We start from the raw sequence: 18,878 nt of genomic DNA on the forward strand, positions 1-18,878 counted from the left end.
CAAAAGTGAACAAATTTTGGTCTGAAGGTATAGGTGACACGAAACAAGCATTTATAAGCCCAGTGTCATGAACACGTCACTATAACTAGCTAATCTTCTCGGATTTTCTTCGTTTAAATTTTAGTTTTTGGGAAAGATTTGGCGGTGATAGTTTCTCACAAGGTACGATGAAATATCATCTGAGTTCAAAATTTAAGAAAGTACATTTTAGAAGCTAAAAAAATGATTTAAATTTTGTTCACAGTCTTTTTTATTTGAGAAAAAATGTAAAAATAAATAAATAAATAAATAAAGCTACTAGTACCCTTCATTATCCTTAAAAACCTTACAGCTAAGAATCAATAAAAGTCAAATACATATAAATCTTTTTTTAACAAATTACTTATATTCATAGTCAATCTTTTTTTTTTCTACTTGTCACTTCCTATCAAACAAAAATAAATTACACAAATTTATTATAAGATTGCAAAAGAAAAAAAAAATAACAAACACTACTTTGAGTTTTAATAACAAAAAAATTAATTAAAAAATTCAAAGAGTGTATTAAAAAAAAGATAGTTTCGAAAGTAAAATAAATATAACTGAAAAAGGATTTCATGAGGTGATCTATTTTATACACACACACCAACCTATTCTATCAACCTCAGCTATTGTGATATTGTAAGTGAAAAATGTCATTCAAATCAAACCAATCAAATATTGTTCAACTTGTTGATCTATTTAGTAATTTGTTATTCTCGGGCACAATTGGTTTTTTTATTAGACTATTACATAAAAAAAAAAATTAGTTTTCTCTAATTCTAATGTAAGTAAGTTCATAAGGGTTTCCGTTAATAAAAAAACTAGTTGTACCCATGCATCTGTTACGGTCCGGGTCATTTTGTTAACGTGCATAAAGAGAGCATACTTTAACTGATAAAAACTCAAAAGATTTGTCAAATTTTATTAAATCACTATTTTCCTTAAAGTAAACTTCTAAAAGTATATTATAGAACTTGAGGAGAGATATTCTGACCTTTGTGATGCACTGTGCTATTTAAACATTTTAAAAATTGTCTCAAAACGTTATTGGAATTTAAAATGTTACAATCTTACTCTTACTTTTTTTAAAACATTTTTATGTTACATTCTTACTTTTTATTATTTTTACAATAATACCCTTCTAATAATATTCTAGACATTAATTATTTACTTGTAAAAAATTAATTAACAAATTAACCAACGAATATCACTATAAAAGAATTAATATTTTTTATACCCGTGCAACAATCTTACTAATAATTTATTTATAAATTAATTAATACCACATAACTTAAAAGCAATGTTCAATATCCTTACAAAAATTTAACTAATAGTTATTCTTATAAGAAATTAATTTACCGAATTAATCCTAAAGGTAAAATAATAACATAAAAATTTGTGAAAATTATTATATTATTTTCAAGGCTAACTTAATAAATTAAAATTTTTCTATTTTCATTTGTATCCTCAAGAAAACAAAAATATTATTACAAGGGTATTATTGTAAAAAAAAAACAAGAGCAAAAGTGTAACATATTTAACAACATGGGTATCTTAAGACTTTTTTTAAAATATATATATATATATATAGGAATTAAAACAAACATTTACCCAAATGCATTACTCTATTTGGCTTTGATCTCACCAAAATATGATGTTCTTGTATAGGATTATTGCATAATAATGCAACGTCTTTAATGATAACGTAGATTTTTTGTTTCAAGAAGTAATGATTATGAAGACTGATATCTCATCTTCATATTCTTAAAATCCAAAGTTTAATGATAATAATAAATATTGCTATCCAATCTTCAGATTCTAAAGTTCCAAAACTTTAAATGCAATTAGTTGGAGGGGTAAAAAAAAAACCTTAAAATCTTAGTAAACCATGCTTCAACTACTAATCTCATTTAACAATTTTTTTTTTGGGGTCATAACTACTACCGTAATTGATTTTGAACAATAAAATTTATATATGCACCAGAATCTTACAGCCATAACAGGGACAGCACTCCCTCTTTTAAGCAAGAAGTGCTCCAATAAAAAAGATGGAATTGAACTAAATAAAGTCCTAAAATGAATAACTAATGACTTGTTGCTGCTACTTCAATAAAAAAAAATGGAGGCATGAAACATCGATTACCCAGTTTGTCTCACAAGGGGAACAAGGATTGATACAATGCATAATCACTTTTCCCCGAGCACATCCACTTTGTAATTACAAAAATAATGATAACTTACCAGTAAGTTAACTAAGTTGTTCCATTGGCTTTGCTGTGTTAACAAATGTAGCGGCTTTATTAAAACCTTCAAGCAAAAGAATCCGCACTGCTTCAACACCTTGTTGAAATGTAAAATCCAACTGAAAGATGTTTATACAAAGATGTTAGAATCCAGTACCCATATAGAAAATTATCATTTATGTTCGCAAGAAAAAAGCTTTGCAAACCTCTTGACGCTCTTGTTTACTGAAAGGGCGAAGCACAAAATTTACACTATCCATTTTCCCAGGTGGCCGTCCAATCCCTAGGAACATTATTGCAAATCTGGTGAATACACTAAATATAGCAAAAAGCATCTATCTATCTATATATATATATAAAACTGGGACTTGAGGAGGTGATGTGCAATCACCATTTCTCATCTTTGTATATTCTCTATTATCTAATAAATAGAGAATTTTTTTTTAAAATTTGGCTTTTCATCTTCTCATAATTAATTTGATTGTTATTACACAATAACAATTATGTAAAGATTTTAATGAGGCATATTCTTTATAATGAACATCCAAGGGGGAGTGTTATGAATTTATTAAAATAATCTATATCTATATCTATATATATATCTATATATATATATAAAGCTGGGACTAGAGAAGGTGATGTGGCATCACCATTTCTCATCTTTGTATATTCTTTATTATCTAATAAATATAGAATTTTTTTTTAGATTTGGCTTTTCATCTTCTCATAATTAATTTAATTGTTATTACACAATAACAATTATGTAAAGATTTTAATAAGGCATATTCTTTGTAATGAACATTCAAGGGGCAGTGTTATGAATTTATTAAAATAAATGTAGATGTTCATAACATATATCTCTTAGTCTCCCCACTATCTCCTATTAGCAACATTTAGCTTCCCTGTAACTCCCACTATCTCACAAGAAATTATGATCCATAATTTTTCATTAATTTCATGGAGTGATTATGTAACTATAAAAGGAGAGCTCATCTTTTTGTTTTGTACACACACAATTGGAATGAATAAAATTACTCTATAATATATTATGTCATTTTATTCTTTATCTTGCGTTACTTCTTTATTTGTATTGCTGGCTAATAGCTTTTTTTGTTTTTTATAAGGCTGCCTCATCTTAAAAAAAAATCAATTCATATTTTTTATCAATTTCATCAAGTGTAAAGTAAGAAAAAAGGATAATACTAAATTCTTTTTTTAAAGCCGCGTGAAGCGCGGTTCTATTTTCTAGTTTTAAATATAACTACAGTGCTTTTGAAACATACCAATTCTTAAACGAGGAAATTCACGGCTCCCTTTAAAGTGGTCAATGATACTCCTCATGCTGCAAGGAAAAGCAAAAAATAACCAATCAAACAAGTTAGCAGACTTAGTATCAGGAATTTTTTTTCAGTGAAAAGCAAAAACTGCTAGAAATCTGCACATAATCTCCAGCTTTTATATAAACGGCAATAAATGTGATACCTTTTGAAGCAGAAAGGTGCCAACTCAAATAGATATCTATTCTTATTCAAATCTTAACTGATTATAAAGATCACTAAACGAAATGATACCACATGCCCGGATGGTTCCAAATATCCGAAATGAATCGGTCTAATAGAATTTAATATAGAAAACTTCAAAACTTTAGATAAGTGGAGCAGCATAAATATCTATCAACTATACCCAAACATCTGATGCAGGGAAAGGAAATTTAAATATCGTATACCATGTCACCATGACACCATGTGCTTTCCAAAGGATAAAATTGAGATTTAGCTTTCAATATCTTTTCCCTATAGTGTGATAAATTTTATAACCTACTGGTCCAAAGAGAGGGAAAAGGACAAAAATAGCAAAGGTGGCTGTGTATTAACTTGTTCTCATAAAGATCTAGTGTTCATTTTTTGAAAGAACACAGAATTTAGTGCAAAAAAGAGTTGGGAAATTAAAAGATTTGTATCTCAGTGTCACTATGCAATTGAGGCGGGATCTGACAAGTATGATGGGTGAGTCAAATGACTCCCACAAAAACCTATCAAAGCACAGAATCTGCATTATGATGCCATGAAAAATTATGAACAAGGCTGCCTCTTGGGTACCTACAGTTGATTTCAGAGCCACAGATTTATACTGCTCTCTCCTATTTGCCTATGCCCATCACTGACTTAACCATGACTCTTCCTCATAATTGGATAAAAAAGTTCAAATCAAAATAATAAAGGAATGTAAGACAATTCTAGTTTCTATAGCTGCTCCTAGCACTCCCCAAGGGAAATAACAGGGAGATGTTAACCATGTTTTGCAATATTAATGTTGGTTTATATCTTCCATACAATAATGAATTGCAAAAGATAAAACTGATACATTAGCAGGAAAACAGTGTCAAAATTTATACCCATTGTGTCCTCCATGTCCACCTTTTGGCAGCAGACGCATTTTGGAAAAAGGCAAATCTAAGTCATCGAATATCTATAAAACAAAATAAAAATGTTCTGGCGCTGTTCAGAAAAGCTGTAATTAGGTCAATGTGAAGTATCTAACTTTAGAGAAAAGCAAATATCTGAACAATGGATAAAGAAATCTTACCACGAGTACTTGCTTCAATGGAATCTTGTAATAGGATACAATGGACCCAACCTTCAAAACGAGTCCAAATCAACCAGTCACATGAAAAATCACTAATACGTAAACCAAAAGATAAGTCCTGAAAGCCAATACAAATGAGGTATTTCGAGATGAACATACTTACAGACTGACCACTTGCGTTCATAAAAGTTTGTGGTTTCGCAAGCATTACTGGAACATTTCCGATAAAACCTTAAAAATAGAACAATAAAATGTTGAGATATTATATTGAAAACGATAAGAAGTCGGAACTAAGAAATAAAACAAACTACATACACAATTCCTCCCTGCCATGATAACTCCAGAGATAAAGTATGTTGATTTGATATCTATGAATGCCAATGTGTATAACCTTCTAACAGGATGCTAAGTAACTTATATTTCATTATCAACCCACATAATAGAACCCCACTATGATGCACAAAATCAACCAAATAACAAACCTTTCGTAGATATTGTTTTAAAATTCTCAACAATAACTATTAACTTTGTGAGTGAAACATTAAAGCCAATTTAAAATAGTTTATAGAATCGTTAAGAAAGTGAAATAAACCTTTTCCAAAATGGGCTTTAAAATTAACAGAGCTCACAGATATTCCTTCAGCTTCAGCAATTGCATCCACCATTTCAAATCCCACCTGAAAATAACAATAACAAAATAAAATAAAATAGACCCTCTAAATTAAATTAAATTAAATTATAAATCCAAAGTTTGAAAAAACAATATGTATACACACGCGCGCGCAGACACACATACATACATTGTGTCGAGTGCCATTGTACTGCTTGCCGGGGTTACCGAGCCCAACAATGAGCCACGGGTGCTGTTGCTGCTGCTTTGGCTTAGGTGAAACCAAAGATTCTTCGTTGCTTATTGATGATGAAAAATTCCTAATTGTGGAATTTGATGGCGACCGAGACATCCTTGTTCGTCTTCCCCAACAGCACAAAGGAGAATGCTTCAGTGGGAAGCGAATTGAATGGTGAATGTTTGGGAACCGAACGGCGGATATTGAAGCCGTTAATGTATTGGCGAATTTCATTTTCTTTTTTGTATTTTTATTGTATTAGTGAATTAAAATAAAAATATTAAGAAGTAGGTTATGTATGTTTCGAGTTAGGGTCTGGAGGAAATAGAGGAAATAAGGAGACAGATTCCTATTGATGATGCAAGATGATGGTGGAATGAAATTAGGGTTAAAGAATCAAATTACAGTAAAATTAAAATTATTAGTACTGGACACATGGAAAATTTATTAATATAATATATAGTAATAATTGATAAATTAAAATTTTTATTTTTCAAAATTACGATCACATTCATAGTATTTATTTATCTTAATTTAGTATTTATTATATTTTACTTAAATAATAGTTTATCTTATAATGGTAGTAATTAAATTACTATAGAGTTTTTATTTTTTCTATATTAAAGACGATGTATAGAGCCCGTCTGGCACGTTTTATAAAATGAGAATGCAAATTAAAATTTCATATTAAAAAAAAAAGAAAAAAAGGCAATGAGATTCAATTTTCAAATCTATTTCAAGAAGCAGTATCAAAGCCACATAACATATCGTGTAGATTTAGTTTTAAATTTAGTAATTATTAATTTATGTAGTAAGTTGGTGCGATAGAAAAATAGGACTTAAAAAAATTATTATCTTATAAATTTATCGAATAATTAATTTAATACATTTGCTCTACGTTGAGATCACAACTATTATTTAATTGAAATTATCAATTTATCAAGTATTAATTTATCAAAATTATAATGTAATAGTAATAGAGCTCAACATAAAGTAAAATATATTTGAAATTATTTTCTATTAAAAAATTAAATGAAATATAAATTTTTTATTAAAATGTAATTATTTGCTCCTAAAAAAAATTGTAATTATATGAATAATAATAATCCTAGTTTAAATATTTTATTTTTTAATTCCATCAATAATTTTTTTTAATTTAGGTTTTTTTTTAACACTAGATTGACATTGAATAACAGGAAATTTCTCATAGTAATATAACGAAATTTTTAAGAACAATAAACCTATACATATATGATTTGATTAGAGACCGAATATGCTTTCACATTAATTTTAGTTTTTGATTTTAGCAAGTTGTCTCCAATATTCGCTTATATGTTTTATCTTCCATATCCTCTTAAGACAATTCCCATTTCTCTTTCAAAAAAAAAAAACTCCCATTTATCTTCTCATGTATTATCTCTGTGGTTCACCTCTAATACAGCAACCACAATTTCCCATTTTACATTTATTTCCCTCGTATAGCATTATGTCTTCACTCAGCAAAGTGTCATTGCTCAATCTAACTTGTTAGCAGACTGCTAGTCTAGAACTCTAGATTATTACTAGGTCACACAAGGCAGAGAGATAAAAAAAAATGATGAAATTTTATGGCTAATTTTTTTTATTTAATTTTCTTCAATATTTCAATATTACACTTCTATCATTCATTGTAATTTTTTAATAATAAAAAATTAATAACTCCATCGTCTAGTTTTGAGAGAAAAGGGAAGATATAAGAATAGATAAAACTCATGAATGCACATAAAGTTCTTATTTGTTTCTGTCATACATTTCATGTTGAAAATATTGAATGAAATGCCATTCTTATGAGTAATATCCTACATAAAACTTAATGCTTGATAAGATAATTTTTTTAATTATTTTATTTTAAAAGGTATAAGAAGTGGACAAAACTCGTATAATTTTTTTTTTTATTCTATCTTTTCTAAGATTTAAATTTAAGTGGCCAGTCGAATAAAAATAGCTCAATCAAATGACAATAAATAAATAAATAAACATTCTATTTTTTTTTGTTGTTAAAGACAAAATAGTAAGCTATGAATAAGAAACAATAATAAAATTTTAAGAGTTCATATTCCTTTCATGTGTTCAATTATGTATTAACCATCCAATAATTTTGATACACAGTGCTTCAATGACTAAAATCATGAATCTTTTTCGAACTCAGCAATGTGAACGGTACAAGCAAGTGCCTTCATGAATTTCCAAAATACTTGACACAAAAAGTTCAGAGAGTAATAATACACACACCAAATTTTTTACTCCAAATGACATTTATTAAATAGTTAATAATTCTTTATAAAATTTTAATAAATTAATTATATTATCTTGCTAACCAATTGATAAATACCACAGCATTTGAAATAAATTTTTCAAAATAAAAAATTTAAAATGTGTAACACCGTTCAAAATGCTTAGAAAATCCAGTGTCCATTGTGTTCGGATGTTTAGAGCCTATTTACAAGTAATAAAATTAATGGGAAAATAGTGCTGCTTACATTCACCAACTAAAGTTGGTGACGAGTAAAAATAACATCATTTTTGTTATATGTACAATGTATGACAGTTTGATTCATAATTTTGATCCTGTGGTCCATCTCTGTGAACTAAAAACCAGTAAAAACAGGCAAGGCCTTAAATCACAGTGCATGAGGGAGGTCGACTGTTTTCTCAACAAATTCCTCGGGACCATTGCTGCAAAACCGAAGATGTTGTCAGGAAACAAAATAGATAGGTCTTTCAATCAGAAGATTGAGAAATAGTTACCTCAGGTAGCTCAGAGCCGACATTCGGTAGAGACAGGTAAATACCAGGACATGCAACAAAATTGTATAGAAAAATGCAAAAGTCCGAGCATATCTGCAAAATTAATCAAATACTTTAACATAGATCCTCTGGAAATGAAACCAAAGAGTGTGATGGAAAATTGTCAATACAATTTTAGGTGAGAAACACAGTGGAAAACATTTAAGATATACGCGAAGCCAAGTGGTAAAAACAAGTTTGTCTTCCCCCAAAGACTTTGAATGTTGAGGATCCAGTTTTATCAAGAAGGCCTTTCTGCTGGGTACAAATGACTTCATTCGACGTGTAAGAAGAAAACAAGCATTGAACCTGTCAACCTGACATATGGTGCCTAACATATGCATTGGCATATATTAGTCTATGAATTGATCAAATGCCTTGGGTACATTCAGAATACACCATGAAAAGCATTGATATGAATAGAAGGAAAATGATTGTAAGTTAATGAAGCTGGGGAAGGAAAGACAGTAGATGGACCGAGCAGTAGAAATTTCTGTGCGAAATACAGATTAGCAAGAATAATATTTCCAAAAAGCATGACTGGCAATGGAGTAAATTGAGCTTTTAACCCTTGATGAGCAGAGGTGAGGTACTGCTAATGATGCATAATTATAAATGTTGGGCCGAATATGATCTAGGGATGTATATACAACACACAGACACCAAAATAGTGGGAAAATTCTAAGAAAACAGAAATAAGTAAAGCAGGTTATACTTGTTGCCAAGAAGGAATCGTCCACTGCTAAGAGTGATTCTATCTCGGATACCCAACTCCTTGTATCGTTGGTCCCTTTCCTAACAGAAGTGAAAAATGAAGGTGAGTCTATAACATATAACATATAACAAATAACAAGTACACATGCACATGCATTTGAAATAGATATTTAGGCAGTGTAGAAACAAGGTTACTACAAGTATCCTAAAATCATTAGTAACTGCTATTAAATCAGAACGAGTAAGGTTCTCAGCTCCATGGATCAGGTTCTTAAAATACTTCACGAAGCTAATTAAGCACAATCCTTATAGTGCCTTCATATTTGAATGACAAGAAAAATCATGGAAAGACTGCACTTAATCCCACAAAACAAAATTTGGTTGTTAATCCAACAACCCCCCCCAACACAAAAAAAAAAATCTCTTCAACATGCAAGGGCAAGATAAATTTTAGTTCTGTCTTGGGCCAATCTTGCATCACTTCCAGGAAGAACAGAGTGTGTCATCTGTTTCTAGAGTTAGTGTCATCTGAGTCTTCAATCAAACAAAAACGAATATCTGCCACACTCATTCCCTATGATGAGGACAATTTTATTTATTTGTTTATTTTTAATGTTAAGAAGAAAGAAGCAAGAAGAGTCCAATGCAACAATATCATAATGAAAATGTATGCAAAATAGCATCTAGCTCAACAATCAGCATTCGACTGGAAGTAAAGCATGAACATGACAACTTCACATTTTGGTTACAGAAGGCACTTGTAAATACAACATGAATTACAAGTTCACCAAGACACTGTGCAAGTTCAACAACCTTCTTTGAGAAAGCTGCAAAAGGATTGATATCATCTTCATACATCTTCTTGTACTTGGATTCGATATCTGATGTAAAACCACTTTCAAGATCCTCTGCATACTGAGTTTCAAACAACAGAAACTATAAGCTCAAGAAACTTAAAAGCATATTAGGGAAATACTAACACAAGCTACCTTCTTTGAACCTCTAGAAATGACTTTCTCATTATTGTAATCTTGGACAAAACGAATTTTTCCATAGAGCTGGACATTATCAGCCTTTGTTTTTTCCAATTCTGCTGTTAGGACGCCTATCTTTTCTTTCAATTGCCTTACTTCCTAAAAATTTGGAAAATTCATTAGTCCCGCCAACAAATCCATAATCTCAATATTGGATACATTCAATAGCAATTATAGTAGAAAAAGAAGTGAATGATGAGTAATTGCAAAATCTTGAACAGTATACCTCTTCTGTCTCTCGCAACCGTGCCCTAAATCGATCTCGCTGATTGCAGATCACCTTAAGCATTGAGCTCTGATCTTGATCTGGGTACGTATGTTTTTTATCTGCTTTCTGATCCAGAAAACACAACATATGAACAAAAAAATAATCCACATGGAGAAAATGGATTACTTCTGGTCACAGAAATTATCGCCAGAACATCATAGAAAGCCCTGGTCCCATTATTAATTTTATAGGAAATACTTCAAAACATAAATATAATAATAATGCAATCAACGTGCATTTACAACTACAAAACAAATAACAGACACACACACTCACTTTAAAAAAAAAAAAAAGAAGAGAGAGACCTCAGATAACTCGGTTCCCCCAGCCTCCGATAGATCCCAATCATCAAATACATTTCCTTTTCGGTCTTTGGAACTATAACCCTGCAACAAAAATATATTAAAATCGAAAGAGTAAAGGGATCAGGAGATATAGAAGGGCTGAGAAGAGGGGTGCTGGGTTGAATGGAAGAAAACACTTGACCTTTAACAAAAATGTAAATGATTACTGACTTATGAACTTATAGGCTAACAAGTAGTTATGAACGAATGCGTGTATGATGCGCACTTGGTATGTGTGTGCATCTGAAGTAGAAATCATATATATATATATATATATATACACACACACACACACACATTATCTGATACATGTTCAAGAATTAATACTTAATATTTCACAAGGGTAGACTCCAAAGAACATGTTCAAAAAGACCATATTATGCGACTTTAAATGAATATATTGGACACCAAATAAGGTGTACATAAACGTAAAGCTCATTAATCAGCAATAAGGTAACACTCAAAATATACAACTTGAAAGTACAATGGCATTTTTGAGACTTTGGGAAGTCAATAATCCCAACCTTCAAAATATCATCTTCCAACTTCTGTATCAATTTTTGTTGCTCATTGATCTTTGCTGTAAGTTCTGCTATCTTGCCTTCTGCTGTCTCCAGCAAAGACGTTTTCTCAGAAAGCTTGACCTGAAATTAGTAAGATTAGCAATGACCAAAGGTAACTGGTAAATAACGAGTAAAAGCAGCTAGGAGTACCGTTTTATACTGGAATGCTCTGGAAATAAGGCACCCTAATGAATTCATGAGACATTAATTTCCTCTAAAGCTTTTTCATTATCTGGATATAATATAATGCTCTTGTTCTTGACGAAAACCAGGAAAGCAAAACTAACAAGGAAACAAATAGGCAACATACCTTCAATTGTGTCAGCTCGTGTTCCATTTTTCGATTTTTATCAAGAAGAAGAGATTCCATTTTGCTCATCTCTTCATCATTTGTAGCTACTTCCCAATCTTCAGCCTCAATTGAATTATAACCCACTGCCTATGGTGGTTAAATATATAAAACAGTAGAATAACAAAGCATTGTTAATCTTCCAACTGAATTGAATTATTACACACTGCCTACAACAATCAAACTACACAGATAGAGGTACCAAATGCTATTAGGATGCACAGAAATGTGAAAGTAGGGATCACAAAATATAAGCACCATGGCAAGATGCATAATGAATAGAGTGCAAAATAAAAAAAGCCGTGCATGTTAAATAATGATAGAATTCAAGTTCTAACCAGTCCATTTAAACATATTTGGCAGAAAATCATATATCTCAGTTACAATTCATGGCCAACTACTTCAAGAGAGAGAAAAAGAAAATCACAATGGCACCCAAACATCAAGCAACAATAACAGCTGAAGTGGGACAAAATCATATATCCCAACATGAGGACTTTATTATATGTCTTTAGAAAATTTAAGACTCCATTTTATCCTTCAACAATTATTTGGTTTCCTTCTTAAATTCTCAATGATTTTAAGCTTGTAGGGAATTAAGTACTTCAGCACATTTAAATTGATTGGGATAATAAGATCACATAACTAGCAAGACAACTAATATAATGTAGTTTAAAGCAGTCCAAGCATCGGCACCTAAAAATAGGCCAAATGAAACTAGAGAAATTATGTGAAATTTCAACATATTCATACAACCTAAAACAAAATCTATTGAGGAAGAATCCCCAATGATTAACCACAATATAGAGAGAAAATGATATTACCTGTAAAATTTTCACTTTTTTACGCAAATCATCAACCATTTTAGATGTAGGCCTAGCTTGGAGCTCTTTCTTCATGTCCTCAAGAGCAGCTTCCTGGATTAACAGACAAGCAAACATAGATAAGTGAGGAAAATAATAACAATAATAATAGCAATAATAATTGTCATATGTGAAAGGCAGGTTGGTTTCAATATTGTGATTATGCAGGATGTAGTTGATAGAAATATAATGCAGTACGACCTCCAAAAGCAAGTCAACATCAATTTCTCTCTCTCTCTCTCTCTCTCTCCGTACATGTTTGTTTGTGTGTGTGTGAGACTACATATACTGTTAAGATAGTAGAAAAATCACTAAATACAGAAGAAAGAAAACTTTAAAATAAATCAACAGAACTTGATAAACACGTAGCTGATTACCTTTTCAATAAGCAATGCATTCAATTTCTTGATCTCGTTCATGTGTTGCTCCCGCTCATTTGATAGGGCGGTTTCAATATTGTGAAGCTCCGAATTCAGCTCAGAGATAATCTTCTCTTTAGCACTCAAAGAATTTTCAAGGTAGCTATTTGAATCCAAAGTATCACTGTGACCACAGGAGACAATGGTGAGCTCTAAAAGAAATGGAACTCTAAATATTATAAACAATAGAAATATGCGAGTGTTTGGTTGGGAGGGAAAAGAAAGAAACCCAAATTTCAATTGTAACAGATATTTCTGCAAGAAACTTGTTTCCTTTTGTAAATTTCTGTTCTGTAATATAATCAATAATAATAAAAAACTCAAATGACCGTTACATATTTTTGCATATTACTTCAGAAGAGCTGCTCGTTCCAACACACCTTTTTTTTTTTCCCCAAAAAGAAAGGTCACTCATGTTGTGTAAGGATCTAACACTCTAGGGCATGTCAGCCAAGTTTTAAACTCCTAAGAAACTACAGGCCTCGTCTATTGCTACCGGACAGGCATGCTACTTTTCTGGGGACATTTCTGATTTCAAGCAGTAAAACATGTTGATATTAATTGAAGTATACCCATGAGACTTAATTTCCAACAAACACATTATTCCACATTACTATGACACAGGCAATTTATTTAAAACATTACTTTACAACCTACTACATCAAAATAAAAAATTTATAAAACTTCATAATTTTTTAAATAGTTTAAGCACCTTCAAAAACACAGGACCTTGCTACTGATAATTGAGGAAAACTTGTCACCAGAAGATGACAGAAATTCCAGTTCTTTTTATGGTATTAATGTTACAAATAATAGAACTAGAGGGTGTTACCTGTTCCTACCTCCAGCCTCATCATTTGCAGATTGTAATTGAGAACGTAGGAGATCCTACAAAACAGGACACAAGTAATTTCAACCTTCAATTGCAAGATCAACAGATACTGCCTAAATTGTGATCCTTTTTTGTTGGTTTCATTAGTTGAAATAACTCAAAGTTCAAACAATTATGTCACAATGAATACATGAATTGACAACAACATAGAACTGATATTGAACAATGAATTCCCCCCCCAAAAAAAAAATGAAGAGAAAGCAGCTACATAAATACAGCACTAAAATGAATTAAGAGACAAGTTGAATCATTTCTAAACACAGAATATTTGACTTCACCTTCTCTCTCTGAAGACTAAGAAGTCGTGTTTGAGCCCGTTCAACTTCATCCATCAGAAGGTTGACCTCTGATTGTTTTGCCACCCTTTCTTCATCTGATATTATTCACCAACAAATAAGATACAAATGTAGACCGGAAATGATTTCACAAATTCACATAGAGGACAAGAAAAGCATAACAGCCAAAATCAGAGTTTCTATTGAGAATTAGAATTAATGATTTCACAAATTCAAGTGACAATATAACAATTTTTTTTCTATTTGATTAAAAAAAAAAGTCAAAATAGATAACAACATACAAAAGTTCTGATCCATTGTCTCACCTGATTGGGCACGGACTTCAAACAATTGGCTTTGAGCAAGTTCATGTAATTTCTGCATAGTGGCAACACTATCTTTAGCTTGTCGCAATTGATCCTGCAAAGCCTGCTCCCTGCACAAAATAAATAAACCACGAATCCGGATATAGAGTAAAATTTCAACAAGAACCATTAAAAGAATTTCTAACACAGTAAGATTCACATTTATCAGCAGGGGTAAGTGCATGATGAAACCTAACACTCCAAAACATTCTGACCAGTAAAACATGAACTTCAACAAAAACCAAAATACCGTTCTTGTAAAATCTCCAGTGTCTTCTGATTCTCTTCAGCCAGACCACGTTGCTTGATCTCCACAATTTCTTTCACTTTTTCCTCCATCTAAAAGAAAATAGGAAACCAAGTAATCACCATTCACATCTTTACACATAACTACGTCTCGAGTTAATAGAAGGCATGTAGTTATATAGGAATTTTTTTTTAACCCATTGAAAATGTTCAAACTGCAATACCAAAATGCCATTAACAATTTCCAAACTGTGATCTTAATCACTGACTGTTATATCTGGCCATGAGAAGAGCTTTTAATGACATATCTTAACACATAAAATACAATTGGCATGTTGTTCACACACTAGTCATGGGCACAGGCATGTCAGGGAAATAACAAAATTGTCACATTGGTGGTATCATAATGACTAGGGTGCAATAAGATGCTAACCTGTTGCTCCAACTGGCGGTTGCGCTCTTCGAGTCTTCTTATTGTTGACTGCTGATTCTTTAAGTGAGTTGCTTCTGTTCTGTATTCCTCCAACTCAATTTTCATTTTTCGATTTTCAGATTCTAGTTCAGACAATTTTAGATCTTGCTCCTGTATAGAGACAAGTGTGACTTACATGCCAACTGTGCAGAAACATATTCTTTGTACAAATACAACACAATGGAAAACTGTAGTCTTTATAGGAATATTTTAAAAAATGAGTACATAAAAAATGCAGTGATTTCTAAAATAAGCATGAACTACCAAGCTTCGAGATAGTTATGGCTCATAGATGATAACTGAAACAGTGATGAAGGCGAGGACTATACTGAACAGAAAAGAAGGTTCAATTTAAGCAAAACAATTGACGTCTTAGCTACAAGAAGATAGTACATGACCTTTAGAATATAATTGAACATGTCACAATAAAACTTTCTGCCACAATCTGTTCAAAACTATACCAACAAATTCAATTGGATAAGGATCCTCTCTTGAGCTTTTAAAGATCTAGTACCACGTGTGCATTATTGGCCATGCATGGTTAAAATTTACCCCTTCATAATTTTTTTATTGTAAAAACAACCAATCATCTACCAGTATTTATTTGCCAAGGAGAGAATCCTGGTACCATTAAATTAGGTCATGGAAAGAAAATCTTGGCAGATATAACAGTTTGGATTCTTTACATATAATTGCTAATTTCGTATCAGATGTTTATAAGAACAAAAAGTCCTTTCATGTCATACGGGTCCTTCTCTAAATTAAGGATATAGATTAAAAAAAAAAAAGAGTGGGACTATTTGCACTTTAAAAGTTACTCTGAACACTCTATTACTCTTTATACTCATGTGCTAAATTTAAAAAATTAAGTTTTACTTCTACACTCTCTAGAATTCAAAAATAGACTTTACTTTAGCTAGTTAAATTAATTTACTCAAAACACCAATCAAACTATTTAGCACATCCAAAATGAATTAATAACAACTTAGTACATACAACAATGGAATCAAATTATGTTCTAAACAAATTCTTTAACACAAGTTTTAGTTATTGGTTTTTATCTATTGAAGAATATGGTCAATATTGGCTTTTAGATCCCAATTTTTTAACCTAACAATTGAGAAGAAAGTTGGTCATTTGGCCACAAAGAGAAAAAAAAGAAGAAGAAGAAGAAGTAGTAGTAGACGAAGAAAAAGAAGAAGAATAAAAAAAGGAAGAAGAAGAATAAGACAAAGGAGAAAAAGGAGAAGACTACAAAAAATAATTTTTTTTGGAATCAAAAAAGAAAAATGTGTTCAAAATATATTAAAAGTATTGATTTGCTCCTTGTTTAACTAAATATTATTTCAAAGATTGGAAATAAAATTTTTAGGGTTTATGTCAAGAGAATTAAATAATAAATAGTGAGTGTACTATATGAGTATTCAAAGTAGTTATATTATATTAGTTTATAAGAGAGAGCCCTTAGTAGTAATTCATATGACGGGTATTTTGTTATAAAATAAGAGTGTTCAAACTAATTTTAAGAGTGCAAATAGTCTCACCCATAAAAACATCTGTTTGGGCACAAGATATAGATCTTAACATCCATAAGTAAATCATGAATTGACACTTAAGAATCCTCTAACTTCTATCTTAATATAGAGAACATCTCTCAACAAGACCAATAGAATTCATTCATATAACAAAAGCGAATTTAATTATGCGTGAAACTGATAAACCTAAAACAAGAACATGAACAATCTAATACTCACAGCAATTGAAGCAAGAGCAGGATAAGGATCTGGAGCCTCATAAAGTTTTTGATAGATATTAAGAAATGCATTTTCTCCGAATTTTGCTCTTTTCGTAAGATTATCAACTTCTTCTTGATAACCCTTAAGTAAAGAATTGAAAAGGCTTAATTTTTCCTCTGGTGAAGCTTTCTTAAAATCTGTTGGACAAAACTAGAAACATCAATACTGACAAACTTATCCAAAAAAATACAGAAAAAGGAGGATATAAAAGGGAGATCTAGCTGAAACCTCTCTCCATAACTACACAAATAAATTCAACCCAAAACGAGTATTTGATATTCTCTAGGTTATTCGCATACAATTTCAATTACGTACCTCTGGTGCTCTCTGCAAGCTTCCGTCGGTTTTTTTGACTGTTCTCTTGATTTTCAGCTATCTTAAGTCCTAGTTCATCAAGCAAACTTTTTTCTTTCTCCAAATCAAATTCTAGGAAGGGGAAAAAAGAAGGGAAAAAAGAGAGAGAGAGCAAAGAAGAAGAAATCAGCAAGCCATTCCAACAAAGATATAAGTACATTATCATCATATGATGAAAATGACAAACTAAAGGTACAAATTAATGTCATATAGAGCCTTTTCAATGGGTTGATCAAGCATACTAGGGAAGAAAAATTCTATTAACAAAAGCACAACTGAGAAGCCATAGCAAACACTGTCATAGTAAAAACTAAACTCACCTAGCAATTATACTATCTCATATTGTTTCCAAATGTAATTGATCCAAGGCTATAAAATTAATCGAAAAGAAAGCTAATATAACAGAGCATGAGACATGATATGTTCCTATAAATCACTAACATGAACTAACGTATATTTCACAGTTCAGTCCACCTTGATACACTAGTTCCAGCTGAATCCAAATAAATTCAACCAAAGACATTAAAATACACGAAGATTAAATATGACGAAAAACAGTAATCTCAGATAACACACTGTATCATAATAGCTCCTCATCAACTTAATTATAATTTCACAGCTTTCGTAATACGAATCCACAACGCCTGTAGCTAAAAATTGACTAAAAATGTTGAACTAATGCCTCCTTTGGCCGCACTAACTGTGCTAAATGTTTGAGACAAATTATGGTCACAGTGATGCCAAACGCTTTTCTCCGACTAAATGATAGAATCATGGTCTCATCAATAACATTGGCTATGGAATTTAAAAAAAATAAAAAAATGAAGCGTTACCTTTCCAGAAGTTGGAGATGACGGAGACAGGAGAAGAGGAGGAAGTGTTAGGTTTGTCTCTGTCGGATCCACCTAGCGGAGCCTCCATTTTTTAGAATTTCGGATCTTGGGACCAATTGCTGTGCGTTTATATTTGGTTTCTGTGTAAATCAGCGCGCCAATGAGAGGATCAAGAGGTAAGATTCATTTGCTTTCACAGATCTCAGGCGACAGTCGGTTGGTAATACGGTGGTTATTTCCTTCTAAATAGTTTTGTATTAAGCGTGTGTTTCAAGGGGCTTGGTTCTTTTTGGGCTTATGATGGTGACGCAGACATTAAATTTCTGTGTTGGGCCTCCGCTGATGACTACATTGACATGAGTGCGTTCGGTCTAATAATAAAAATAGATATTTTGAGACAGAAAAATCTATTGTTATTCTCTCAATAGCATGAAAAATGTGTCGACTTTGTTACAATTGCAGAGTTGAAAGATAAAAATTAAAAATTAAAAAAAACTGTGCTTGGTAGAATTTGTTAAACATAATTTTTAAGACCAAAATTAGCGGGAACATAAGCAATTAATATGT

The 18,878-nt window shown here is 31.4% G+C and overlaps 2 protein-coding genes across 2 annotated transcripts; both read right to left on the reverse strand.

The window, feature by feature from the left end:
• Positions 1–1,954: 1,954 nt before the first annotated feature.
• Positions 1,955–6,044, reverse strand: LOC18048746 (peptidyl-tRNA hydrolase, chloroplastic). Its single transcript, XM_006440875.2, has 8 exons — positions 5,651–6,044; positions 5,443–5,527; positions 5,014–5,081; positions 4,851–4,901; positions 4,660–4,733; positions 3,548–3,606; positions 2,471–2,547; positions 1,955–2,383 (listed from the first exon to the last, which is right to left on the reverse strand). The coding sequence occupies exons 1-8, from the start codon at positions 5,930–5,932 to the stop codon at positions 2,270–2,272; spliced, it is 810 nt and encodes a 269-aa protein (XP_006440938.1). The 5' UTR covers positions 5,933–6,044; the 3' UTR covers positions 1,955–2,269.
• A 2,086-nt stretch (positions 6,045–8,130) lies between these two features.
• Positions 8,131–18,631, reverse strand: LOC18048747 (protein CASP). The gene is made up of 19 exons (XM_006440876.2): positions 18,312–18,631; positions 17,440–17,550; positions 17,083–17,261; positions 15,290–15,439; positions 14,861–14,949; positions 14,572–14,681; positions 14,249–14,343; positions 13,911–13,966; positions 13,037–13,202; positions 12,621–12,713; positions 11,758–11,886; positions 11,409–11,528; positions 10,846–10,926; positions 10,499–10,606; positions 10,228–10,371; positions 10,052–10,153; positions 9,240–9,319; positions 8,486–8,578; positions 8,131–8,413 (listed from the first exon to the last, which is right to left on the reverse strand). The coding sequence occupies exons 1-19, from the start codon at positions 18,397–18,399 to the stop codon at positions 8,359–8,361; spliced, it is 2,049 nt and encodes a 682-aa protein (XP_006440939.1). The 5' UTR covers positions 18,400–18,631; the 3' UTR covers positions 8,131–8,358.
• Positions 18,632–18,878: the final 247 nt, after the last annotated feature.

The sequence above is a fragment of the Citrus clementina genome, unplaced genomic scaffold (genome assembly GCF_000493195.1).
Source record: "Citrus clementina cultivar Clemenules unplaced genomic scaffold, Citrus_clementina_v1.0 scaffold_3, whole genome shotgun sequence".
In the NCBI taxonomy this organism is placed as follows: Eukaryota; Viridiplantae; Streptophyta; class Magnoliopsida; order Sapindales; family Rutaceae; genus Citrus; species Citrus x clementina.

What these genes read in the sequence shown, in the direction of transcription:
- LOC18048746 (XM_006440875.2), bottom strand. Translation starts at nt 5,932, where the DNA reads ATGAAATTCGCCAATACATTAACGGCTTCAATATCCGCCGTTCGGTTC. An exon ending in TGAACGCAAGTGGTCAGTCT is followed by an intron (nt 4,902 to 5,013) that starts GTAAGTATGTTC and finishes CTCGTTTTGAAG; the next exon opens with GTTGGGTCCATTGTATCCTA. An exon ending in GTAAACAAGAGCGTCAAGAG is followed by an intron (nt 2,384 to 2,470) that starts GTTTGCAAAGCT and finishes AACATCTTTCAG; the next exon opens with TTGGATTTTACATTTCAACA.
- LOC18048747 (XM_006440876.2), bottom strand. Translation starts at nt 18,399, where the DNA reads ATGGAGGCTCCGCTAGGTGGATCCGACAGAGACAAACCTAACACTTCC. An exon ending in TTTCTAGAGGTTCAAAGAAG is followed by an intron (nt 10,154 to 10,227) that starts GTAGCTTGTGTT and finishes TTTGAAACTCAG; the next exon opens with TATGCAGAGGATCTTGAAAG. An exon ending in TCGGCTCTGAGCTACCTGAG is followed by an intron (nt 8,414 to 8,485) that starts GTAACTATTTCT and finishes TCGGTTTTGCAG; the next exon opens with CAATGGTCCCGAGGAATTTG.